Genomic DNA, 27,783 nt, shown 5'->3' on the forward strand with positions numbered 1-27,783 from the left:
TGTATGTTGTTTCAACACTCCAGCAGTGAGGGATGGCCTCCTTCCACCTTACCCCAAGCCAGTGGAGGAATGATTGAATGAGAAGTTGTGACCTATAAAAAGGATGATCTGCCTGTGTTTAAATAGACTATATTACAGTAGCCATGGCATCATGGCTCCAACTGAAGAAATACAGAGCTGCTTCATTGACCATCACTGAATCCTTAAAGACGTTTAGAGAATCCAGGTTGGGACAATCTAGTCACCTGGCCTCATACCTCAATGAACTATCAGCTTCCTAAGCTTGTTGCTACCTCCTCTTTGTTGGGGCATGCCAAAAGTGGGGAGCTACTGGTGGGGGTAGTTGGCCCTGGAAGCAGCTCTAATCCCGGCGAGTCAGCGGAAGGGTGAAACTCTTTAATTTGCACCATTTGGATATTTCCTGGGACTGTTCTATATGCTACTGTGTCTTGGTGGTTCAATACATTATTGCCACACTGTTTTACCCTCAATCTGTGTTATCTGAATAGTGTTCTGAGCACGATCAGAGAGAGCAGGCGTTCAGTGGTAGGAGCCCTGTTCCATGCAATTTTTCTAAAGACAGCCGAGCCAGCAGATGAAAGCACCCACTAACCTTGTGTCTCTACAGTTACTATTATTTACTTGTAGTAAGTATTCCAAAAAGATAGTATAAGTACAATAAAAAATACTTCACAGATAATTGCATGGATACTAGACAAATACTTGCAGCATAGAATAATTTTCAGAGCTGGTATCAACGGTGAGTTCTGTGAGACGATTCAATGCAAATTTGTGGAGTAAGCTGCATCAGATGTAAATACAACCAGCCTTTCATAGAGACATCATGGATAGGGAATGGGTGTTCAATCACCCATCAATTGCGACATTTAGGGGGTGGGACCCTTTTTTCAAGCAGTAAATGAAATCTCTTTTTTGGCCCATTTTGCTTTAGGGAAACAAGCTGCCTAATTCTGCACACCTAGATAAAGGGTGTTGTATCCATAGGTCTTTCCACCTCATTACACATTTACACATCACCTGATCTCTGCTTTATCCAATAAGAGTTCAAGTCTGTACAGCGCGGAACAGAGAAATCTGCATAAAAATGATGATGTCATCAAAACACTCACTGGCCTAATAATTTCGCACACAGTATATCTGGGTAAGTGGGGTTAGTTTGCTCCATTCACTAGATTTAGTTTATCCAACAATTTGAAGTTTCTAATATATCTGTATTATGGTTACCAGTTTTTCTGATAAAGCACTGTAAGTTCCGGCATAAAAGTATAGTTACACGTTGTTCAACTGTGTTGAAGGCACAACTCATGAATGAATGCAGAAGCCCCAGTCTCCTGTTCTGTATTTTCAACCCAGCACAAATGTGAATTGGACATACATGGATAACATGCATCAGTAACTGTCGTCTGTGAATTTGAAGTAAGAATAACATTCTAGAGATATAATGGCAATAATAGTTTCTTAAAACCTCAAAAGCGTTAAACGTTATGGACTTTAACTGTTTCTTCGGCCAATATGTCTGATGAAGGGGTTGAATCCCCTAATCTGTAACATTTTGAAGACATAAATAATTTAATTAGTGACACATTTTATCCATTTTTGGTTCAATCATGATGGACAAAAGTATTTTAAATCATATATATATATTTCTTTTTCTCATAGAAGTCATGAAAAGAGATATAATCAAGGGGACAACTCTACTTCCTGTCATCATAGGTTTATATGAAGTTGCTGCAGTAACAGAGAGACTTCACATCTCTTCAAGAGAGAACTCATGGTAATTATAAAATGAAGAATGGAAGGTGGTGGGTCTGCATATGTGTGAGAGAGGGCCAGGGCCGTAGTCATGGCCAAGGACACCGGTGCTTTAGTGCCCTGGCCTCCCATCACATGAAAATAGTGTCCATTACTCTGCATACCTGTGGCTTCACTTTCTGCGCCATCAGGGTCCTCTCCGCCCTGCTGTAGGCTCCCTATAGATCAGTGTTCTCCAACTCCGGTCCTCAAGAGCCACCAACAGGTCATGTTTTCAGGATTTCCTTAGTATTGCCAGGTGATTGAATGCTTGCCTGGCCAGGTGATGCAATTATCACCTGTGCAATACTAAGAAAATCCTGAAAACATGACCTGTTGGTGGCTCTTGAGGACCGGAGTTGGTGAACACTGCTATAGATGGTTCCTCGTAAATAGAGACACAGTCCATTTCAACTTTCAAATGAACAACTTTACTGTTTTCGTTATGCAGCACATTCCTATTCTTCACAGAATTTACAATAGGTTTCACATTGCACATTTGTTTCTCTTTCCCTGCACTTCTCTTTCTGTAACACAGCACGTACCCGGGTCGGACCATCTCACATAGTTCCTCACAGTGGCGTAACTACAAAGTTATGGGCCCCGGTGCGAACTTTCAAATGGGGCCCCCCACCATGCCAAAATATTTTCCACCCAAATTCACATTTTCCCTATTAATATTGCACACTATAGCTTTATTGCAAAGTTGTATAGTGTGACCTCAGTTGCATAACTATCCAGTGCCCCATCCTGGCATATATTTGTCCCCCGTACTGCCATTGTTATGTAATGTATAAAAGAAAATAAACCATTATACTCATCAGGGGTTAACATAGAAGTCATGGGGATCCATATGAGAACTATAATGTACTCCTTATAGTATAATACACTCCCCATAGTCCCCCATATAGTATTGTACACTCCTCAGTCCTCCATATAGCATAATACACTCTTCGTAGTGCTCCATATAGTATAATACACTGCTCAGTCCTCCATATAGTATAATACACCCCTCATAGTCTTCCATATAGTATAATACACTCCTCAGTCCTCCATTTAGTATTATACACTCCACATAGTCCTCCATATATTAAAATACACTGCTCAGTCCTCCATATAGTATAATCCACTGCTCATAGTGCTCCATATAGTATAATGCACCCCTCATAGTCCTCCATATAGTATAATACACTCCTCAGTCCCCCATTTAGTATTATACACTCCACATAGTCCTCCATATATTAAAATACACTGCTCAGTCCTCCATATAGTATAATACACTCCTCATAGTGCTCCATATAGTATAATGAACCCCTCATAGTCCTCCATATAGTATAATACACTCCTCAGTCCTCTATTTAGTATTATACACTCCACATAGTCCTCCATATATTAAAATACACTGCTCAGTCCTCCATATAGTATAATATACTCCTCATAGTGCTCCATATAGTATAATGCACCGCCATCGTCATCCATGTTGTACAATTCACTTCCCATAGTATGATGGACCATAGTTCTTCATATAGTATAATATATTCCCCATAGTCCTCGATTCAGTATAATGCAGCCCACATATAGTATAATACAGCCACCCCACAGAGTATACTGCAGCCCGGCCATACAATACAATGTAACCCCCATAGAATATAATGCAGCCCCCCTCACAGTATAATGCAGCCCCTCATACAGGGGCAGTGAGAAAGACATGAGCAAATGGTGACTAGGGGGCAGGGGACAAGGACACAAGGGGAGTAGGGGAGACAGGCACAATAGTAATATAGGGGGGCTAGGGAGCAAGGAAGACAGGCACAAGGGGACACTTGGGGGCTAGGGGGCAGGGGAGAAGGTTAAAAGGGGACTAGTGGGCAAGGGAGACTGACACAAGGGGACAAGGGAGACTGGCACAAGGGGACACACAGGGACTAGTTGGCCATGGAGACTTAGAAGGGGACACACAGGGACTAATGGGCAAGGAAGACTGGCACACGGGGACAAGGGACACAAGCATAAGGGGACAAGGGAGACAGGCGCAAGGCGACACACAGGGACTAGTTGGCAAGGGACACTGACACACGGCTACACACGGGGACAAGGGATAGAAGCACAAGGGGACTCATAAGGACTAAGAGGAAGGGGAGAAGGGCACAATGGGACACACGGGGACTAGGGTGCAATGGAGACAGGCACAAGAGGACACAAGGGGACTCCGAGGGCAGAGTAGATAGGGACGCAAGGGGACAGAGGAAGATGGGGGGGGGGAAACTTGGGAGGAGGGAAGAAGGGGGCACAGGGATTACAAGGACAGGGTAGATGGAGAACACACGGTGAGAAAGGTGACAGGGGAGACTTGAGAGCAGGGCAGACGAGTCACACGGGGACAAGGGGCAGGGAATGCATGGGGGGTGCAGGAGGACTCAGGGCATGGGAGATGAGGAGCATTGGGAGACCAGGGGAGGAGGAACAAGGTGTGTACGGGGAGCCCAGAGGAGCACCATGACCTGAACCTGGGGACCTACTAAGACATGGGGCACGGGACAGCAGGGAGGAAACGGGGCTGGTGTCACAGGGGGCCAGGGACGCTGGGGGCCGAGACGGCGACACATGGGCAGCAGACACACCTCACTTCCGCCGGTCCTGTACACCTCCATGTTCATCCCCGGATCCTCCATATGGCTTTGCCGCTGTGGCATCCCCCTCCTGGGCGGCTTGGTCCACGTGCCCCCCACTAGCTCCGGCACTACCTGTTCCCGGTCCCAGCAGCCGCCTCAGGCTTTGCCAATATGGCGGCCACCATCACCAGAACCTGCAGAGCTGAATCCTGACATTGCAGCTTCTGAATTCTCACAACGCATGCACTGCACACTACTAGGATTCTCCCTTGCCGGTGGACGGTCATGTCAGCACAAGTATGCGATTTATATACCTCTGGCCACATTCCAACTAGACATGCCCGGCCTCGCTCAGTTCATTTTCACTGACGGAGGCTACACATGTCTAGTCAGCATGTGACCGCACGTATGTAAATCGCCAGCATGACAGAATCCTGACAGCGTGCAGGGCGCACTGTGAGAAGTCAGAAGTCTGCAGTCACAAAGAATGACTGCAGACTCATTACAAACCTGGACAACCCCTTTAAAGCTCCTAACATAAATAAAAACATGAGAGTTAGTCAGTATCACAAATAACATTTACATCCAGGTACCTTATAGATGACGTCGTCTCTGGAGCCATTCTTCTTTTCTTCATCTTGTCCAGATCCCATGATGAGTTTTCTCATCCACAGCCGTCTCTGCAGACTTCCATCTTTTCCACTCTTTTGCAGAAAGTCTCCACAAGATGCTCTTAAAGATACAAGTGTCATTATAATGCTCTGGAATAAAAAATTGCCCCTCACTATATTGTCTGCACAAAATATGACCCCCACACTGTCCTTCTTATGGTACATACTCTTCACACTGACCTCTCCTTTCTATACCGGCCCCCTCTTCACACTGTCCACTCACACTGTGTCCCCCCTATAGGGCCCAGTATTTATACTCCATATTTATACTCCATCCTCCCACCCTGTGTGCATGGCTCCCCCATCCTTCTCCCCTGCGTTCACGGCTCCCCCATCCTTCTCCCCTGCGTGCTGGGCTCCCCCATCCTTCTCCCCTGCGTTCACGGCTCCCCCATCATTCTCCCCTGCGTTCACGGCTCCCCCATCCTTCTCCCCTGCGTTCACGGCTCCCCCATCCTTCTCCCATGCATTCATGGCTCCCCCATCCTTCTCCCCTGTGTGCTGGGCTCCCCCATCCTTCTCCCCTGCGTTCACGGCTCCCCCATCCTTCTCCCCTGCGTTCACGGCTCCCCCATCCTTCTCCCCTGCGTTCACGGCTCCCCATCCTTCTCCCCTGCGTGCTGGGCTCCCCCATCCTTCTCCCCTGCGTTCACGGCTCCCCCATCCTTCTCCCCTGTGTTCACGGCTCCCCCATCCTTCTCCCCTGCGTTCACGGCTCCCCCATCCTTCTCCCCTGCGTTCACGGCTCCCCCATCATTCTCCCCTGCGTTCACGGCTCCCCATCCTTCTCCCCTGCGTTCACGGCTCCCCCATCCTTCTCCCCTGTGTTCACGGCTCCCCCATCCTTCTCCCCTGCGTTCACGGCTCCCCCATCCTTCTCCCCTGCGTTCACGGCTCCCCCATCATTCTCCCCTGCGTTCATGGCTCCCCCATCCTTCTCCCCTGCGTTCACGGCTCCCCATCCTTCTCCCCTGCGTTCACGGCTCCCCCATCCTTCTCCCCTGCGTTCACGGCTCCCCCATCATTCTCCCCTGCGTTCACGGCTCCCCCATCCTTCTCCCCTGCGTTCACGGCTCCCCATCCTTCTCCCCTGCGTTCACGGCTCCCCCATTCTTCTCCCCTGCGTTCACGGCTCCCCATCCTTCTCCCCTGCGTTCACGGCTCCCCCATTCTTCTCCCCTGCGTTCACGGCTCCCCCATCCTTCTCCCCTGCGTGCATGCCTCCCCTATCCTCCTACCCTGCATGCATGGCTCCCCATCCTTTTTCCTTGTGTGCATGGCTCCCCATCCTTTATCCCTGTGTGCATGGCTCCCCGTCCTTTTTCCCTGTCATACTTACCTCTTACCGCGCAGCACAGAACAGAACTTCCTTCCTGGCATCTCTTCTGCAGCGTCTTCCTTCCTGTCTTCAGCGGTCACATGATAGCGCTAATTAAGGTCATGAATATGCGCATATTCATGATCTTAAATTAGCGGTGCCATGTGACCGCTGAAGACAGGACGCGCTGCCGGCGCTGAGATGCAGTTGCAGCCACCGCTGGAGGAAGGTGAGTATTACGTCTTCAGGGAGGGGGAGCGGGAAGGAGGGAGGAGGGGGGCGTAAAGGAGGGAGGTGGGAAGGAGGGAGGGAGGAGGGGGGGTGGGAAGGAGGGAGGAGGGGGGGCGGGCACTTGACCCCAGAGTTTTATAAAAAAAAAAAAAAAAAACTAGCAGCGCAAATCCAGTTCTGCCGCCCTCTCTTCTGCCGCTAGTAGCGTCCCTGGCCGCACTGCAGGGGCCCCCCAGAGCTGCACCGGTTGAACCGGCGGTATGTCCGCCCATGAACATGGTGTCGGCCGGTGCCTCTGATCTGCCGGGGGGAGGGCCCCTGACCAGCCCGGGCCCCGTCGCAATGGCGACCGCTGCGACCGCGGTAGTTACGCCACTGGTTCCTCAGCGTCCTCCCTGTTCAGCTCTGCAACAGTTAGACCTTCCCTAGTCTGTTTCGCCACAGACATGAGAGTTTCAGCCTCCAAAGTCAGTTGCCACATGGCGAGCAACCTGCCCATCTGTACTGTCCATTGCAGTGACACAGAGTCCTCATGGTCCAAACTCATTGCATCTGAGAGCTCCCTCAGCTGTTTCTCCCTGGATCTGAAGGCATCACCCCTTGCGATAAGTTGCCACATTATGGAGCCACCTATGTCCCCATCCTGTCACTGATTCTGTATTAAGCTTCCTTTCCTGCTGCTGTTCTTGCCTACTACTGTTCAGGCCTGGTGCTGCGGATGGCTGGGCTTCTCTCTTAATCAACATTGCGTGGTCACTGCTATCATTCTGGGCACTTAAGCGCATGCAGGCAGTTTGGGCTCCCTGTCCCCACTAACTACTTTGAGGAAGTTCTACCTCTCTTAGCTGCAGCTGACCCCTCCTATATTTAACTGTTTTCTAACTGGTTTCACTATACTATATTATATTATACACCCCGTCTAGTGGCTAATATTATAACTGCAATTACCCTATTTACTAAATATACCCAATAGAAAATATGTACATTGCAGCATCAATAGTTAAATACAACATAAGACATTTAGGTAAATAACACAAACATACAATATTCACAATAAGACATACCGGGGCGAGTGTGGAGAATATAGTACCACCTTTGTATCCCCTTACATATGTCTGAATAAATTATTACTTTAGTTTCAGCCTAAAATCTTGTCTTAAAGAAGTTGTCCAGTACTATAACTTTTTTTCATAAATCTTGCTATTATGTGCCACTCGAAACATCCACTGTGTTTATTTTAGCAATATTACCTTTTATCATGCTGTAGCAGCACATCCTCAGTGCTGGCTCCAGCTCTCATGGGGTTAATCGACAACTTCCTTTCTCCTGACTTATTGAGCTCTAATACTACAAGTTCCATGATGCATTGCACTGGCCTGTAAGCCAGCACCTAGCACACCCACTCCAAAACACACCCAGACCCCTCCCTCCTCTCCCTCCTCTATCTTCAATCTGAAGCATCTTAACACATTGCAAGCACCTAGGCTGATGAGGAGAGGTAGATAGATAGATATGGGATAGATAGATAGATAGATAGATAGATAGATAGATAGATAGATAGATAGATAGATAGATATGGGATGGATAGATAGATACATACAGAGATGTATCTATCCATATATATATCTATATCTGAAAGTAGTGGACAACCCCTTTAATTGGTTATCTGGACAAACCCTTTAACTAAATGCTGTGGCTCTGGCTTTTCTAATGAGTTCTTGACCGGTACCATGGTGCATAATGAAGGTTCCTCTGACTCTGAGAGGAAGTTATTGTTAGGCAGGAGCATCTGCAACTTTTCCTTTGTTTCTTCATTGGTTTGTGGCAGAGCTGAGTAGTATGTGAGGTGAGGTTATAAGCTCATGGCTTCCCTGCCCAACTCATCCAGTGTCTTGTCCATTGAACAGTGTAAATGTCCCACCCAGCCCTTAAATATAGTGCTCTTGTTACTTGCTTTTTATAGACATGGGGGCTGATTAATCAAATCTTTTACAACAGAAGACTGAAGTAAAATCATTGAAAAGTCACAATGTTTTGCATTAAAGGGAGTTGAGCAACAAATTTGCCACTATAGGTGTTTTTATGCCAGTTTGACTCCACTCTGCTGAAATGGGCTACGCTGGGGTGGGACAGGGGCTTAGCCAATCCTGCTCATCAAACTAATCAGCAATGCCGGCATTTTGTATGCTAGAAATGCTGCTCCAGTCTGTTAGGAGTTGAGTTTCCTCTGCTGCACAGGGGGAATCTCGATCCGTGTCTGCTGCGGTCTCCCATTCAGCATCGGCCGCAGTGGGGTCTGCTCAGCGGAGACGTCGCTCCCAGCGTCTCGCTGAGGCTGATTCTGTGCATAGGGTCACCACTGCCTTTTCTGGCTTTCCTATGGTACCCTGCACTGATCTGCGGCGAGCGGGTCTCTCTGGGACTAAGTCCTTATTTGCACACACTGAGCATGCCCAGGGCAGGGTCTCCCATTGGAGGTCGAGGGTCACATGTTCGGTCACATGTTCAGGTACTGCAGCGCATCCCATTGGTCCTCCAGGAAGGTCCTGAAGGGGCAAAGCTTCGGTAGCAGCTTCCTGTGCTGCAACTATATAAACTGCGCATGACCGCACGGCCATGCGCTAGTATCGTCTTTTGTTATATGCTTTGCGCCTATGTGGTCATGAGTTTGTATGTGTTCAGGGACCCGGCTGAAATAAGCCCCTAGAATGCTGGCACCTCCGGCGAGGAGATTGTGTATAAGTGTGTTCAGGGGCCCGGCTGAAATAAGCCCCTAGAATGCTGGCTCCTCCGGCGAGGAGATTGTGTATGCATGCATGACCACTCACTGCTCACATCTGGGTAGTTGGCCTGTGCCTCTGTGAAAGTCTAACAGGGCACAGAGCTTACCTCTCGCGGTTACTCTGTGAAGCTAACAGAGTTGGCATATACCGCCATATAGAGCCGCCATTATTTAGCAGCAGGTACTTTCCTGCACGGTGGATCCCGGGTTGCGAACGCACCAATTCCATTTAATAAACAATATATTTGGTGCGTTCCGCCAACCCTAACAGTATACTAGCACCAGGATCTGGCTAAGTAATGGCGGATGAACAGCGATTGCAGGGGTACATCCAGCTGCTGGAGGGCCGGTTGGCGTCTCTTGAGCGTGCAACCTCGGCGGTGGATGTTACCGCAATAGCTGTTCAGGCTGCTAGCAAGGCTGCAGCAGCTTTACCCACTGCCACCTCTGTTCCGACCCTATCTCACCTTCCTTTGCCTGAGAGATACTCTGGGGACAGTAAGTCCTGTAGGGGTTTCGTGAGCCAATGTGGTATACACCTCGAGCTCCTGGCTGCACGTTTCCCTACTGAGCGGGCAAAGGTGGGATTCATAATCTCCCTCTTGTCGGACAGAGCGTTGGAGTGGGCTACGCCGCAGTGGGAGCGCAACGATCATGTGGTGCGGAGTGTTCCTCGGTTTCTGGACTCTCTGAAACAGGTCTTTTTAGGACCTCAAGTCACCCATGACACAGCGCTCCAACTGCTGGCTTTGACTCAGGGTTCGACCATGGTCAGCCATTTTGCTGTTCTCTTCCGGACATTAGCGTCTGAGTTGGAATGGCCAGATAAAACCCTCATTCCCGTATTTTGGAAGGGCTGGCTGACCATGTGAAGGACGCTTTGGCCACCAGGGAGATTCCCGCCACACTGGAGGAGCTCATAGCCATATCTACTCGCATAGACCTTCGTTTTCACGAGCGAAGGTTGGAGCGAGCCCAGTGTAGGCAGAGGTTTCGGCTGGCTCCCACCTTCGCCAAACCTTTGGAATCTCCAGTCCAGGCGCCCGAGTCACATGAGGCCTTAGAGGTGACACGAGCGGGATCCAAGTCTCAGTCCGCCCGTGCACATGAGGTCCGTCATGTTTGCCGGCAGTCAGGACATCTTGCCTCCAAGGGTCCTCAGCGGTCGGGGAAACGTCAGCGTCTAGTGGCAGTTGGAGGAGGTACACTAGGCACGGCGACGTTTGCCTCAAAGTTGTCCTTCAAGGGGACAATTACCATAGGCCCATCCACTCTTATGGTCGAGCTATGCGTGGATTCTGGGGCAGAGGGTAATTTTATGTCTTCCTCTTTTGCCCAGCGTCACGCAATACCCTTGGTGATGCTCGCCAAGCCTGTAACCGTTCGAGTGGTAAATGGGTCAACACTACCCTCACAGATTACCCACCAAACCATTCCTTTCACGCTTTCTGTGTCTCCATCACCTCAGGAGATAATCTCCCTATTAGTCATTCCTGAGGGAATTGATGAGGTCCTGTTGGGGATACCATGACTTCGCTACCATTCTCCTCATATTGAGTGGTCCTCTGGGAGAATTTTGGGATGGAGTAAATCCTGCGAGGGTAGATGTCAGAGGGAGTGCGTTCAGGTTGCTACTACACAGGTACCCGCAGATCTTTCCTCTCTCCCCAAGCACTATTGGCCCTATGCAGACGTGTTCTCCAAAAGAGCTGCGGAGACCCTTCCGCCTCACCGCCCCTATGACTGTCCTATTGACCTCTTGCCTGGTGCTGAGCCTCCCCGGGGTCGAGTCTATCCGTTTTCTCTCCCCGAGACGGAGGCAATGTCTCAGTACATCCAAGAGAATCTGGCAAGAGGATTCATTAGGAAGTCAGTGTCACCGGCAGGGGCTGGGTTCTTCTTCGTACAGAAGAAGACTGCAGACTTACATCCATGCATAGACTACAGGGGTCTTAACGCCATCACCATTAAGAACAAGTACCCATTGCCCCTGATATCTGAGCTGTTTGATAGGCTATGGGGAGCGAGGGTATTTACGAAGTTAGATCTGCGGGGTGCTTACAACCTGATTTGCATCCGTGAGGGGGATGAATGGAAGACGGCTTTTAACACCAGGGATGGGCACTATGAATATCTGGTGATGCCCTTCGGGCTCTGTAATGCCCCAGCTGTTTTCCAAGACTTTGTGAACGACATCTTCCGGGATATGCTCACCACCTCGGTCGTAGTCTATCTGGATGATATTCTCATCTTCTCTCCAGATATTGACTCCCATCGGAGAGATGTTCGCAAAGTCTTCGACCTCTTACGGGCAAACTCCCTCTACGCCAAGTTGGAGAAGTGTGTGTTTGAGCAGGAGTCCTTGCCTTTCCTTGGTTATATCATCTCTGCCCAGGGTTTGGCTATGGATCCTGCCAAGCTACAGGCTGTAATGGACTGGCAGGAACCCCATTCTCTTAAAGCGGTGCAGCGCTTTATGGGGTTCATTAATTACTATCGCCAGTTCATTCCACACTTCTCAACTTTGGTAGCTCCCTTGGTTGCCCTCACCAAGAAGGGAGCAAATCCCAAGTTGTGGTCAGAGGAGGTCTCCAAAGCCTTTCTCTCGATCAAGTCACACTTCGCTAGCGCTCCCATCCTACATCTCCCCGATGTTGATAAACCATTTATCTTTGAGGTGGATGCCTCATCCGTTGGTGCTGGAGCAGTCCTTTTCCAAAAGGATGCTCAAGGTCGGAAGCATCCTTGCTTCTTCTTCTCCAAGACCTTCACACCAGCGGAGAGGAATTATTCCATCGGGGACAGGGAGTTGCTAGCTATGAAGTTGGCTTTTTCAGAGTGGAGACATCTCTTGGAGGGAGCTCGCTTTCCCTTCCAAGTCTTCACTGACCACAAGAACTTGGTATATCTACAAACGGCCCAGCGGCTGAATTCTCGCCAGGCTAGATGGTCCCTGTTCTTCTCCCGGTTCCATTTTACTCTCCATTTCCTCTCCGGGGAGAAGAACGTTCGTGCTGACACTCTCTCCCGCTCCGTAGTGTCATCAGAGGAGGAGGAGGAGGAGCCTCGGCTTATTGTCCCTTCTGAGAGCCTGAGAACTGTAGCTCCGGTTTCGCTAGAGTCTGTGCCCCCGGGCAAGACTTTCGTACCAGCTGACTTGCAACCGGAGTTTCTCTCTTGGGCTCACTCCTCCAGAGTGGGTGGGCATTTTGGGACCAAGAGGACATCTGAGCTTTTGGCGAGAACATACTGGTGGCCGCATATGGCCCGAGATGTCAGGGACTATATTCAGGCATGCGTTTCTTGCGGCCAGAATCGGTCTCCTCGGCAACAGCCTGCTGGGTTGCTTTACCCGCTACCGGTGGCAGACAGGCCCTGGGAGATGGTCGGGATGGACTTTGTGGTGGGCCTACCCAAGTCGCGTGGCTGCTCCATTATTTGGGTTGTCACCGACCATTTCTCTAAGATGGTGCATTTGGTGCCGCTTCCTCGGTTACTCTCAGCATGGGCCTTGGCGGTGTTGTTCATTAAGCACGTTTTCCGATTGCATGGTATGCCTGATAAGATTGTCAGCGATCGGGGTCCCCAGTTCGCGTCTCGGTTTTGGAGAGAGCTCTGCTGTTTACTCAGCATAGAGTTAAACCTCTCCTCTGCATACCATCCCGAGACGAATGGGTTGGTGGAGAGAACCAACCAGACTCTGGTGACATATTTGCGACATTTCGTCTTTGCTAGGCAGGATGACTGGGCATCTTTGCTACCTTGGGCGGAATTTGCCTTGAACAACGCCGTAGCCGATTCCACTGGTCAAACTACTTTTCTCCTTAATTTCGGCCAGCATCCGCGTGTCCCTGTGCCCATGCCTGTGTCATCCACCGATTCTAGGGTGGCAGACTGGGCGGTGGAGGCACGTGACATCTGGGACCGCACACAGGATGCCATCCGGGCCTCCAAGGAGAGAATGAGGGTTTCGGCTGATACACACCGGCGCCCCGCTCCGGTCTTTGCTCCTGGCGACTTAGTGTGGCTCTCTGCCCATAACATCAGGCTGCGAGTTGAGTCCACTAAGTTTGCTCCTCGCTACATTGGCCCGTTTAAGGTTCTGGAACAGGTCAACCCTGTGGTCTACCGTTTGGCTATTCCTCCACGCCTTGGTATCACCGATACTTTTCACGTTTCCCTCCTAAAGCCCGTTCATTTGTCCCGGTTTTCTGAGTCATCTGCTGGGACATTGGGTTCATCCACGAATGAGTTTGAGGTGAATGCTATTGTGGGGTGCAAGGTGGTACGTGGCAAGAAATTTTACCTGGTGGACTGAAAGGGTCACGGCCCAGAGGATAGAACCTGGGAGCCTGTGGAGCACATTCGGGCTCCGCTGCTTATTGCAGCTTTTGAGCATAGTGAGGCTCAAGGAGGGGGGGCCCTAGGAGGGGGGGGTAATGTTAGGAGTCGAGTTTCCTCTGCTGCACAGTGGGAATCTCGATCCGTGTCTGCTGCGGTCTCCCATTCAGCATCGGCCGCAGTGGGGTCTGCTCAGCGGAGACGTCGCTCCCAGCGTCTCGCTGAGACTGATTCTTTGCATAGGGTCACCACTGCCTTTTCTGGCTTTCCTATGGTACCCTGCACTGATCTGCGGCGAGCGGGTCTCTCTGGGACTAAGTCCTTATTTGCACACACTGAGCATGCCCAGGGCAGGGTCTCCCATTGGAGGTCGAGGGTCACATGTTCGGTCACATGTTCAGGTACTGCAGCGCATCCCATTGGTCCTCCAGGAAGGTCCTGAAGGGGCAAAGCTTCGGTAGCAGCTTCCTGTGCTGCAACTATATAAACTGCGCATGACCGCACGGCCATGCGCTAGTATCGTCTTTTGTTATATGCTTTGCGCCTATGTGGTCATGAGTTTGTATGTGTTTAGGGACCCGGCTGAAATAAGCCCCTAGAATGCTGGCACCTCCGGCGAGGAGATTGTGTATAAGTGTGTTCAGGGGCCCGGCTGAAATAAGCCCCTAGAATGCTGGCTCCTCCGGCGAGGAGATTGTGTATGCATGCATGACCACTCACTGCTCACATCTGGGTAGTTGGCCTGTGCCTCTGTGAAAGTCTAACAGGGCACAGAGCTTACCTCTCGCGATTACTCTGTGAAGCTAACAGAGTTGGCATATACCGCCATATAGAGCCGCCATTATTTAGCAGCAGGTACTTTCCTGCACGGTGGATCCCGGGTTGCGAACGCACCAATTCCATTTAATAAACAATATATTTGGTGCGTTCCGCCAACCCTAACACAGTCTTTAACTGGAGTAGCATTTTTGGTGAGGAATATGTCACATACTAGATGTGCCGAATTCATTAAGTGGTAAGTATCTCATAATGAATTTGATGCCTTCTGTTTCAGTGTGATTGGTGTAGCGCAATTGTGCCCTATGCCAGTCTTGATGAATTGACCCCTTTATATTTGTACTCATATGCTTATGTTTTTTTTTGTCAGAGCTTGAAGGAAGCCTTGACCAGTAGTTAAAGGTCAATCTGATTGAACATAGGCGGTTGACAGACACATGCCAAGGGATTGTACAAAAGTTCTAATTAATAGGTTAAACATACCATTGTATTGCAAGGCTCCTAATTTTTTCAATTTTCTAAATAAAGCTGTGGCTGACAACCACTTTTCATAAAGCAATGTGTCATAGTATTAAAGACATTTCACCAAATTTTTCATCTTGAACGGGACATATGATGTTTATTTCGCCTCTCCGTTGCGGAGATTTTAGTGATCAAAGTATTCGGCCCAAAAATGTATATTTTTTCTTACCAAGGAAATTTCACCGGGAGTGTGTACTTTCCTCTTTCTGACACTAACAAATTGTAATCAGGCAGCAACAACAAACAGGAAACATGAAATATGAGACTAAATGCCACATCCCCCTAATAGCATACACTATATGGACAAAAGTAAAGAGACATACGACTGTCCCACTAGTTAACCCCTTTAGTAAACACCATAAAAAATATATAAAAAACAAGCCAAAAACAATGCTTTATCATCAAAAAGTGGAATAAAACGCAATCAAAAAGACGGATATAAATAAACATGGTACTGCGGAAAACATCATCTTGTCCCGCAAAAATCAAACCACCATACAGCTCCATCAGCAGAAAAATAGAAAAGTTGTAGCTCTCAAAATTAAACTATGCTAAAATATTTTTTTCTATAAAATAGTTTTTATTGTGTAAACGCACCAAAACATAAAAAATGATATAAATGAGGTATCGTTGTAATTGTACTGACCTGAAGAATAAAGCTGCCTTATCAATTTTTCCACACGCGGAATGCCATAACCCCCCCCCCCCAAATAAAATCCTGAATTGTTGTTTTTTGTTCATTCTGCCTCCACAAAAATCAGAATAGAAAGTGATCAAAAAATGTCATGTGCCCGAAAATTATACCCATAAAAAAGGTCAATTTGTCCAGGAAAAAAACAAGCCCTCATAGGACTCTGTGAGCCAAAATATGGAAAAATTCTAGCTTTCAAATTATGGAAATGAAAAAACTATTTTTTGCAACAAAAAGCATCTTTTAATGTGTGACAGCAGCTAGACATAAGAACCCGATATAAATCTGGCATCACTGTAATCGCACCGACCTGAAGCATAAAGTCACCTAGTCACTTATACCGCATGAGGAATGGCATAAAAAATAATAAATAAAAACAATTCTTCACCTGCTGTTGATTCTTTCATTCTGCCTCCCAAAGACCACAGTAAGGCTCGGTGCACATTTATCCTGTGCTCTGCGTTGAGCGCCTGCACAGCGGTTTCTGTGTAAATCTCTGAAATACGTAATTCAGAAAGAACCCTCAATGGATGATTTCCTATAATTAGGCAGATGGGAGGTACTGTGGATGCCGTCTGACCTGTGATCCGGTGGTGTCTGTCTTTTAAAGATTGCATAAAAGTGCCATTAGCCACAGTTTTGTTCATTTCTGAAAAGAAGGACACTGCTGAACAGAGGCCAGACGGAGTCGAGAGTAACTCTGCTGCCTCATTATAGTGAATGGATACCTATGGGGTTTCATTTGAATCATGTCACTCAGAGATTTAGATGGAAACCCCCAAGTAAGTGATCACCATAGAGAGCCGGATAAATATGATCCCAAACATTATGTAAAATGTTCCCAATAAACGCATCAACTCAATCCACAAAAAAAGCAAGACCTCACTCAGGTCTGTCATCTGTTAACGGAAATATAGGGGGGCGTCCACGTTACTGGTAGTACAAAGGCTCTGGAAAAGCGAAATGGCTCCTGCCAAAAGAAATTAAACAAATTCTCTGCTCCCAAATACAAATGCCCCCTCCATTCTGAGCCCAGCAAGGTAACTAAAGCACATATAGCGCCCACATGTTTGGCATTTCTAAAGCGATGAGAGCTTGCCTAATTTATGGCTGCATGTCTCCAGAAGTACGGTCTGGGCATAATCTACTGGTGACTACAATGTACTGGTCACTACAGTGTACTAGTCACTACAACGGCAGTTTGCAAGTAGTACTGTACAGACACATATGGGGTTTTTTACATTCAGTAGGAATTGTGTACCCACTTCTTATGTGAAAATGTAAAATCTGGGGCTAAAACAAAATTTGGGTGGTAAAAATGTAGTTATTTTTTCTTCACTGCTCAATGGTATAAAATTCTGTGACACACCCATGGTGTCAATATGATCACTGCACCCCTACATGAATTCATTGAGAGATGTAGTTTGTAAAATGGAGTCACGTATGGGGATTTCTGCTGTTCTGGCACCTCATGGGCTCTCCAAGTGGGTCATGGAACCTGCAAACCATAAAAGTTAAATTTGGCGCTCCTTGCCTTCTGAGCTTTGCACTGTGCCTAAAAAATATTTCCTAATAACATGTAGGGTATTGGCGCACTCAGTAAAAAATGGACATCAGTTTATTGTAAAGAAAAAATTCCTATTAGCCCTCAAAAGATTAAAAACTTGGGGCTAAAGCAACATTTTTGTGAGGAAAATGCGATTTTATTATCAGGGCTCAACGTTATAAACTTTGGTGAAGCACCTGGGGGTTCAAGAAGCTCACCACACATCTAAATACATTCCTTGAGGGGTCTCTAAATGGGATATGACGTCCGCTAATGATTCCAGTAAATTTTACATTCAAAAAGTCAAATGATGCTCCTTCCCTTCTGAACCCTGCTGTGCACCCAAACAGTAGTTCTCTCCCTCATATTGGTCATCGGCATACTCAGAAGAAATTGCACTTCAAAATGTATGGTGCAATTTTTCCTGTTACCCTTATGAAAATACAAACTTTGGGGCTAAAATAACATTTTTGTGTGGAAAATGTGTTTTTATTATTTTCATGGCTCAACGTTATAATCTTCTGTGAAGTACGAGGGGGTTCAAGGTGCTAACCACGCATCTAAATAAATTTTTTAAAGGGTCTAGTTTTCAAAATTGAGTCATTTGTGGGGGTTTCCACTGTTTAGGCACATCAGTGGTTTTCCAAATGAGACATGATGCCCCTAATAATTCCAGGAAATTTACATTCAAAAAGTCAAATAATGCTCCTTCCCTTCCGAGCTCTGCCGTGCACCTAAACAGTAGTTTTCTCTCTCATATTGGGTATCAGCGTACTCAGGAGAATTAGCACAACATATTGTATGGTGCAATTTCTCCTATTACCCTTATGACAATGCAATATTTTGTACTAAAAACACATATTTGTTGGGAAAATTTGATTTTTTTTTTAAAACAGCTCAACGTTTTAAACTTTTGTGAAGCATGTGAGGGTTCAATGTGCTCACTACATATCTAGATCAGTTCCCTGAGGGGGGTCTAATTTCCAAAATGGTGTAATTTGTGGGGAGTTTCCACTGTTTAGGCACATCAGATTCTCTTCAAATGCGACATGGCGTCTGCCAATTGTTCCAGCAAATTTTGCAGTCAAAAAGTCAAATCGCGCTCCTTCTTTGACAAGTTCTGCCGTGCGCCCAAACAGTGTTTTTATTCATATGGGGTATGTTAGGAGTCGAGTTTCCTCTGCTGCACAGGGGGAATCTCGATCCGTCTCCGCTGCGGTCTCCCATTCCCCTCCAGCCGCAGTGGAGTCTGCTCAGCAGGGACGTCGATCCCAGCGTCTCGCTCAGTCTGACTCTGTGAGAAGAGTTATTGCTGCTTCTCCAGCTTCTGCCTTTGAAGCCTATTCTGGTCAGCAGCGAGCGGACTTCTCTGGGACTAAGTCCTTATCTGCACACACTGAGCATGCCCAGGGCAAGATCTCCCGTTGGAGATCGAGGGTCATGTGCTCAGGCTCTGCGGCACATTCCATTGGTCCTCTTGGCAGGTCCTAGAAGGGCAAAAGTTCTATAGCCATTTCCTGTGCTGCAGCTATATAAACTGCGCATGACCGCACGGCCATGCGCTAGTATTGTCTTACAATTGATATGTGTGTATGTGTGAGTGCAAGTCGTTCTTGGTTACCCCTTCCCTATTGAATGTCTGTTCGCGGAAGGTGTACGGCTGCTATCTAGCGCCCGACTTGGCCTACTACACTAAACACACATCACAGCGTCCTGTAGCTGTGCCTGCCAGTACGGCGCCGTGCGCCTGCCTTGCGCTTTCCATACCCAAGTCTGGGTGGTTAGTGGCGTCCGTTAGTGCGGCATCGCTCGCGCACTTGTGCGCTTATATTTCTGTAGGTTCTCTACACACCCAGTTGCGGTGTTGTGCCAGCAAGGGCCTAATCGGGCTTCAATCCCTTCTGGGGTTAAGTCCGCTGGCCACTTGCTCGCACTCTAGTGCGGTATTGCGGTCCTGTGAATTAACAGGATCGCTTTCCTCACGCTGGGTGAGGTTTAACCCACGCGTGTTTACTTTAGTGTACCGCTATTTAGTCTGCAAATTGCTAGCAGCAGGTTCTCACCTGCACGGTGGACCCCGGACTGCGAACGCATCTTTGTCACCTGTCTTGGTGCGTTCCGCCAGTCCTAACATAATACTAGCGCCAGGGTCTGGCTAGTAAATGGCAGACGGTCAGCGTCTACAGCAGTACATCCAGCAGCTGGAGGGTAGGTTGGCGGCTCTCGAGCGCACAACCTCAGCTGTGGACGTTACTGCTGTCGCTGTTCAGGCTGCAAGTGCAGCTGCAGCCAGTTTGTCCGCTGCTACCCCTGCTCCGACCTTATCCCGTCTCCCGCTTCCAGACAAGTTTGCTGGTGACAGTAAGCCATGTCGGGGATTCGTGAGCCAGTGTTCCATACATCTCGAGCTGCTGGCTGCACGTTTTCCTACGGAACGGGCGAAAGTGGGATTCATTATATCTCTCTTGTCGGGCAGGGCGTTGGAGTGGGCAACGCCGCTTTGGGAACGTGGTGATCGTGTGGTGCAGAGTGCTCCTATCTTCCTGGACGCTCTGAGGCAGGTCTTTCTGGGACCTCGTGTCACCCACGATACCGCGCTCCAATTGTTGGCAATTACTCAGGCTTCGTCCATGGTCAGCCAGTTTGCCATCCTATTCCGGACTCTAGCTTCTGAGCTGGAATGGCCGGATAAAGTCCTTATTCCGGTGTTCTGGAAAGGACTGGCAGATCATGTGAAGGACGCCTTGGCCACCAGGGAGATTCCCGCCACACTGGAGGAGCTTATTACTATAGCTACCCGCATCGATCTCCGTTTTAACGAGCGGAGGTTGGAGCGGACCCAGTGTAGGCAGAGGTTTCGGCTGGCTCCCATCTTTGCCAAACCTCTAGAATCTCCTGTTATGGCGTCCGACTCCCATGAGGCCATGGAGGTTTCTCGAGCGGGATCTAGGTCTCAGACCGCTCGAGTACCTGTGCTATGTAAAAATTGCCAGCAACCGGGACATTTCGCTAATAAATGTCCACGGCGGTCGGGAAAATGATCGCGTCTAGTGTCCATTGGAGGAGGTTCACTGGACACCGCGGCATTTTCCTCAAAATTGTCCTTTAACGGGACAATCCTGTTAGGCACATCCACTCTTACAGTAGAGCTTTGTGTGGATTCAGGAGCAGAGGGAAATTTTATGTCTTCTGCTTTTGCTCAGCGCCACGCAATACCTCTGGCTATGCTAGCCAAACCAGTAACCGTGAGAGTGGTGAATGGGTCGACACTTCCATTACAGATCACACATCAGACTGTCCCTTTCACGTTAGCCATGTCCCCATCCCACCAGGAGACTATTTCCCTTCTTGTCCTTCCCGAGGGAATGGATGAGATTCTGCTGGGAATGCCCTGGCTTCGTTTCCACTCCCCACATATTGAGTGGACCTCTGGGAGGATATTGGGTTGGAGTGAATCCTGCAAGGGCAGATGTGTGAAAGAGTGCGTTCAGGTTTCCACCACTGAGATACCCGCAGATCTCTCTACTCTCCCCAAACACTATTGGTCTTATGCAGACGTCTTTTCCAAAAAAGCCGCGGAGACCCTTCCGCCTCACCGTCCCTATGACTGTCCTATAGATCTCTTGCCTGGAGCAGAACCTCCTCGGGGACGTGTCTATCCCCTCTCTCTCCCGGAAACGGAGGCTATGTCCCAATACATCCAGGAGAATTTGGCAAGAGGATTTATTAGGAAGTCAGTGTCACCAGCTGGGGCAGGGTTCTTCTTCGTACAGAAGAAGAGTGGAGAGTTGCGTCCTTGCATAGACTACAGGGGTCTTAACGCCATCACCGTTAAAAATAAGTACCCGCTGCCCCTGATTTCTGAGCTTTTTGATAGGCTACGGGGAGCTAAGGTATTTACCAAATTAGACCTGCGGGGAGCTTATAACCTGATTCGCATTCGTGAGGGGGACGAATGGAAGACGGCGTTTAACACCAGAGATGGGCATTATGAGTATCTGGTGATGCCCTTCGGGCTCTGTAATGCCCCAGCCGTTTTCCAAGACTTTGTCAACGACATCTTCCGGGATATGCTTTCCACCTCGGTCGTAGTCTATCTGGATGATATTCTCATCTTCTCTCCAGATATTGACTCCCACCGGAGAGATGTTGGCAGAGTCTTCGACCTCTTACGGGCAAACTCTCTTTACGCAAAGTTGGAGAAGTGTGTGTTTGAGCAGGAGTCTTTACCTTTCCTGGGCTATATCATCTCTGCCCAAGGATTGGCTATGGATCCTGCCAAACTACAGGCTGTGATGGACTGGCAAGAACCCCATTCACTTAAAGCGGTGCAGCGCTTTATGGGGTTCATTAATTATTACCGCCAGTTCATCCCTCATTTCTCAACTTTGGTAGCTCCCTTGGTAGCCCTCACCAAGAAGGGAGCAAATCCCAAAGTGTGGTCTGAAGAGGTCTCCAGGGCCTTTTCTTCTACTAAGTCTCATTTTGCTAGCGCTCCCATCCTACATCGTCCCGATGTCGATAAGCCGTTTATAATGGAGGTGGATGCCTCTTCCGTTGGTGCTGGAGCAGTCCTCTTCCAGAAGGATGCTCAAGGTCGGAAGCATCCGTGCTTTTTCTTCTCCAAGACCTTCACACCAGCGGAGAGGAATTATTCCATCGGGGACAGGGAGTTGCTAGCGATGAAATTGGCTTTCTCTGAGTGGAGACATCTCTTGGAGGGGGCTCGTTTTCCCTTTCAAGTATTTACAGACCATAAAAATTTGCTATATTTGCAAACAGCCCAGAGGCTAAATTCTCGCCAGGCCAGATGGTCCTTATTCTTCTCCCGATTCCACTTCACCCTCCATTATGTCGCTGGGGAGAAGAACATTCGAGCTGATGCTCTTTCTCGCTCTGTTGTGTCATCTGAGGAGGAGGAAGGAGAGCCTCGGCTTATTGTTCCTTCTGAGAGCTTGAGAACCGTGGCTCCGGTGTCGCTTGAGTCTGTGCCTCCGGGCAAGACTTTTGTGCCCATAAATTTGCGACCGGAGGTTCTCTCTTGGGCTCATTCCTCCAGGGTGGGTGGACACTTTGGGATTAAAAGGACATCTGAGCTGCTGGCGAGGACGTACTGGTGGCCGCATATGCTGCGAGATGTCAGGGATTACGTTCTGGCGTGTGTCTCATGCGCCAAAAATAAGTCTCCTCGACAACGGCCGTCTGGGTTACTCTATCCCTTGCCGGTGGCAGACAGGCCCTGGGAGATGGTCGGGATGGACTTTGTAGTGGGTTTGCCCAAGTCTCGCGGCTGTACCGTCATTTGGGTAATTACCGATCATTTCTCGAAAATGGTGCACTTGGTGCCGCTCCCACGGTTACCTTCTGCACGGGCCTTGGCAGCGTTGTTCATAAGACACATCTTCCGCCTACACGGCATGCCAGACAAAATTGTCAGTGACCGGGGTCCCCAGTTTGCGTCTCGGTTCTGGAGAGAGCTTTGTCGTCTTCTCAGCATTGAGTTAAATCTCTCTTCCGCATATCATCCCGAGACGAATGGGTTGGTAGAGAGGGCCAATCAGACTCTGGTCACATATCTGCGACATTTTGTTTCTGCCAGGCAGGATGACTGGGCATCTTTATTACCATGGGCAGAGTTCGCCCTTAATAACGCTGTTGCCGATTCCACCGGTCAGACTCCTTTCCTCCTTAATTACGGCCAGCATCCGCGGGTTCCTGTGCCTATGCCCGTGTCCTCTGCTGACTCCAGGGTGGCAGACTGGGCAGTGGAGGCACGGGACATTTGGGACCGCACTCAGGATGCCATTCGGGCCTCGAAGGAGAGAATGAGGTCCTCTGCCGATGCACATCGGCGCCCTGCCCCGGCCTTTGCTCCTGGCGACTTGGTGTGGCTCTCCGCCCGTAACATCAGGCTGCGAGTTGAGTCCACTAAGTTTGCTCCTCGCTACTTGGGTCCATTCAAGGTCCTCGAGCAGGTTAATCCCGTGGTCTACCGCCTGGCTCTTCCTCCACGCTTGGGTATCACCGACACCTTTCATGTGTCCCTCTTGAAACCCGTATACATGTCCCGGTTTTCCGAGTCATCTGCCGGGACATCGGGTTCGTCTACGGACGATTACGAGGTGAACGCTATTTTGGGGTGCAAGGTGGTACGCGGCAAAAAGTTTTATTTGGTGGATTGGAAGGGTTATGGTCCAGAGGACAGGTCTTGGGAGCCTGCTGAAAACATTCGGGCCCCACAGCTCATTGCTGCCTTCGAGCGTAGCGAGGCCCAAGGAGGGGGGGGCAATGTTAGGAGTCGAGTTTCCTCTGCTGCACAGGGGGAATCTCGATCCGTCTCCGCTGCGGTCTCCCATTCCCCTCCAGCCGCAGTGGAGTCTGCTCAGCAGGGACGTCGATCCCAGCGTCTCGCTCAGTCTGACTCTGTGAGAAGAGTTATTGCTGCTTCTCCAGCTTCTGCCTTTGAAGCCTATTCTGGTCAGCAGCGAGCGGACTTCTCTGGGACTAAGTCCTTATCTGCACACACTGAGCATGCCCAGGGCAAGATCTCCCGTTGGAGATCGAGGGTCATGTGCTCAGGCTCTGCGGCACATTCCATTGGTCCTCTTGGCAGGTCCTAGAAGGGCAAAAGTTCTATAGCCATTTCCTGTGCTGCAGCTATATAAACTGCGCATGACCGCACGGCCATGCGCTAGTATTGTCTTACAATTGATATGTGTGTATGTGTGAGTGCAAGTCGTTCTTGGTTACCCCTTCCCTATTGAATGTCTGTTCGCGGAAGGTGTACGGCTGCTATCTAGCGCCCGACTTGGCCTACTACACTAAACACACATCACAGCGTCCTGTAGCTGTGCCTGCCAGTACGGCGCCGTGCGCCTGCCTTGCGCTTTCCATACCCAAGTCTGGGTGGTTAGTGGCGTCCGTTAGTGCGGCATCGCTCGCGCACTTGTGCGCTTATATTTCTGTAGGTTCTCTACACACCCAGTTGCGGTGTTGTGCCAGCAAGGGCCTAATCGGGCTTCAATCCCTTCTGGGGTTAAGTCCGCTGGCCACTTGCTCGCACTCTAGTGCGGTATTGCGGTCCTGTGAATTAACAGGATCGCTTTCCTCACGCTGGGTGAGGTTTAACCCACGCGTGTTTACTTTAGTGTACCGCTATTTAGTCTGCAAATTGCTAGCAGCAGGTTCTCACCTGCACGGTGGACCCCGGACTGCGAACGCATCTTTGTCACCTGTCTTGGTGCGTTCCGCCAGTCCTAACAGGTATAGGCATGCTCAGTGGAAATTACACAACAAATTTTGGGGTCCATTTTTTCCTGTTACCCTATTGAAAATAATGAAATGTGGATCTGAAGTAAAGTTTTTGTGAAAAAGAGTTAGATGTTCATTTTTTTTCTACATTCCAAAAATTCCTGTGAAGCACCTGAAGGATTAATAAACTTCTTGAATGTGGTTTTGAGCACCTTGTGGGGTGCAGTTTTTAGAATGGTGTCACTTTTGGGTATCTTCTATCATGTAGACCTTTCAAAGTTACTTCAAATGTGATGCGGTCCCTAAAAAAATGGTTTTGTAAATTTTCGCTGGTCAACTTTTAACCCTAACTTCCTAGCAAAAAAAAATTGGCTCCAAAATTGTGCTGATGTAAAGACGACATGTGGGAAATGTTACTTATTAACTATTTTGTGTGACATATCTTTGTGATTTAAGGGCATTAAAATTCAAAGTTGGAAAACTGCAACATTTTCAAAATTTTCAACAAATTTCCATTTTTTTTTTTACAAATAAACGTAAGTCATACCGAAGAAATTTTACCACTGTCATGAAGTGCAATATGTCACCAGGATCCGTTGAAGCGTTCCAGAGTTATTACCTCATAAAGGGACAGTGGTCAGAATTGTAAAGATTGTCCCGTCATTAATGTGCAAAACACCTTCGGGGATAAAGGGGTTAATATCAAATCAGTTCCTCAAATTTCTTCCCTTTTTAATATTTCACTTTGAGTTGTATTATTAAAAAAGTGGAAGCAACTTAGCCATGAATTGGAAGACAATGCCAAATTACACAGTGGGGTCATTATATTAGGCGCTATGAGTTTTAAGTTCTGACTCTAGTATTATGATTTTTTATGTTGTTTCCTTAGGTTTCTATTACGTCTGTAAACAAGACTTACATGGATGACTTCATCCTGCTAGGATTTTCCATGGGCAAAGCTTCCTGTTCACTTTTACTTGGCCTGACCTACATCTTGGTTCTTCTAGGGAATCTCTCTGTGTTTAGTATTATCCAAGTATCCAGCCAACTCCAAACTCCCATGTACTTTTTCTTGAGATGTCTATCCATCTTAGATGTTTGTTACTCTACGGTAACTCTCCCCGCTATGCTGGTGAATGCTATGACAGGGAACAGAGGAATATCATTTCATGAATGTTTTTTACAGCTCTATTTCTTTGTTTATGCTGGAGGGACGGAGAGTCTTCTTCTCACTGTCATGGCCTATGACCGATATGTGGCCATTTGCAACCCTTTACGTTACTCCATTATTATGAATCGGCTGTTCTGCTTTTATGTTGTGGCTGGGTGTTGCCTCATTGGGTGCTTGAACGCCATGTCTCACACCTTGATGACTTTGAAACTAAGGTTTTGTGATAAACGCCACATTAACAATTTCTTCTGTGATGTCCTTCCAATGTTGGAAGCTGCCTGTAGTGATACCAAGACCATTCAAATGTTACTGCATATAGACACTGCCTTGCTAGGTGCCTCAACATTTCTAGTTGTGATGAACTCCTACATCCACATAATTTCCACCATACTGAAAATTCACTCTTCCGAGGGGAGGCAGAAGGTCTTTTCTACATGTTCTTCCCACCTCATTGTTGTCACAGTTTTCTACATAACGGGTGTTTTTAGCTACAATGGTCCTAAGTCTGCAGATTCATTTTATGTTGTTCAAGCCTCATCTATTGTATATAGTGTCCTTCCTCCATTGGTGAATCCCATCATATATTGCTTGAGAAACAATGACGTGAAGAGAGCAATGAAACAAAAAATAACAAAAATATTACAAAAATAAAGTTTTTTTGAAACAATAAATGGGACACAGCTATTATTGGACAGCCTGGTGCGAAACACATTTCTCCTAAGCTACCACCTGGCTAGTATTTTTTTTTACTATTTGTTACTATTTTTTCTAATATAATGAATTGTATTTATTTTTGTTGCTATACTAATAAAAGAAATATTTAAATAAGGCTGTTTTCGCGATGGCCACTAGAGCACACAATAGGCTGTTGGGTGGAGTTGCAGCTCACTTGTCAGCTTTGCTGTGCAGACTCGGACAGATTAAGCAGGTCATCTCATTATCTTTCACACTTGATTTCATGATAGCTCTATTTTACTGCTGGAGGTCAAGATAGGACAGGATAATAGAGGTCTTTTGGGAAGCTGTAGTCTGTTACTTTCCTTGACTTCCCTGTCCTTTAGCAGTGACTGGCTGACAAGCTGATGTGTTTGTCCTGTATAGAAAGCCGTGAAAGTGGTTCAGGGACACAAGAACATCTGATCTGTACTTTCTGTCAATGATAACACTTCAAATCTTTTTCACATTTTGTCAGATGGATTTATCAAATTAAATATTATTTAAAATATAAATTTCTGAAATGTTGTCAGACAAAACAAACACACTTAATTTAAGTATAAGTCTTGAATGTCCCCGCAGATCTCCTTAATCTTATGTCCCCAGACTGCTCCTTGATATTAATATACGGCTCACTAAGTGCTTTGAGTCTTATGAAACACAATTCCCATTAGAGCCTCATCGAGATGCTTCCTAAGGATTCAGATATTATACCATAACCTATTTCTCATATTAGAAATTATAAATTGCACTTGATCTGATCACATTTCATATAAATTACAGAATTGTGTCATTGAAACCGAGTAATGATCCTTAAATATCCAGCTACAGCTCTACTTGGGTCATTTCCATCCTCACCAGTCTAATAATTGGAAGTAGGACAGATAACCATCTTTATACAGGGCCGAGATAAAGGCTTGGGCAACTAGAGCACTATTGTTCTCATTATTTTCTACCACCAACACTCTGTACCTGAGTTGCTAAATACTGTAGGTGCTGTGTCATTACTGCAATATAATTTATCATACAGGTTTTTACTATATGACGAATGTCTCCTGTAGCAAGAAGCTGCTGATTGAAGAATGTTGGGTGGCAAAGTTATAAGGCAATGAACCTTACGACAGACACTATGTGAGGGTAGAATTTATTAGCATATTCAACAGCGCTTTACAGACATCATCATTGTTCCCATTGGTATTCCCAATCTAAATTCCCTATTAGTATGTCTTTGTATTGCGGGAGAAAACCCACACAAGCATGAACTTCTTGCAGATGTTGTCCTTGGTGGTGTTTGTGCTCAGGACCCTAGCACTTTAAAGTGAAAGTGCTGCCTAAGATAACTAG

General features: G+C 47.7%; 1 protein-coding gene across 1 annotated transcript in view; it reads left to right on the forward strand.

Annotated features, from left to right (window-relative positions):
- The window catches only part of LOC138652220 (olfactory receptor 8H1-like), a 39,402-nt gene extending 13,026 nt beyond the window's left edge, over window positions 1-26,376 (forward strand). The window contains exon 3 of the mRNA XM_069742990.1: window positions 25,444-26,376. Within this exon, the coding sequence (XP_069599091.1) occupies window positions 25,444-26,376 (933 nt within the window). The remainder of the gene's footprint in view (window positions 1-25,443) is intronic.
- The last annotated feature ends 1,407 nt before the right edge of the window (window positions 26,377-27,783 follow it).

The sequence above is a fragment of the Ranitomeya imitator genome, chromosome 10 (assembly GCF_032444005.1).
Source record: "Ranitomeya imitator isolate aRanImi1 chromosome 10, aRanImi1.pri, whole genome shotgun sequence".
Taxonomy (NCBI): domain Eukaryota; kingdom Metazoa; phylum Chordata; class Amphibia; order Anura; family Dendrobatidae; genus Ranitomeya; species Ranitomeya imitator.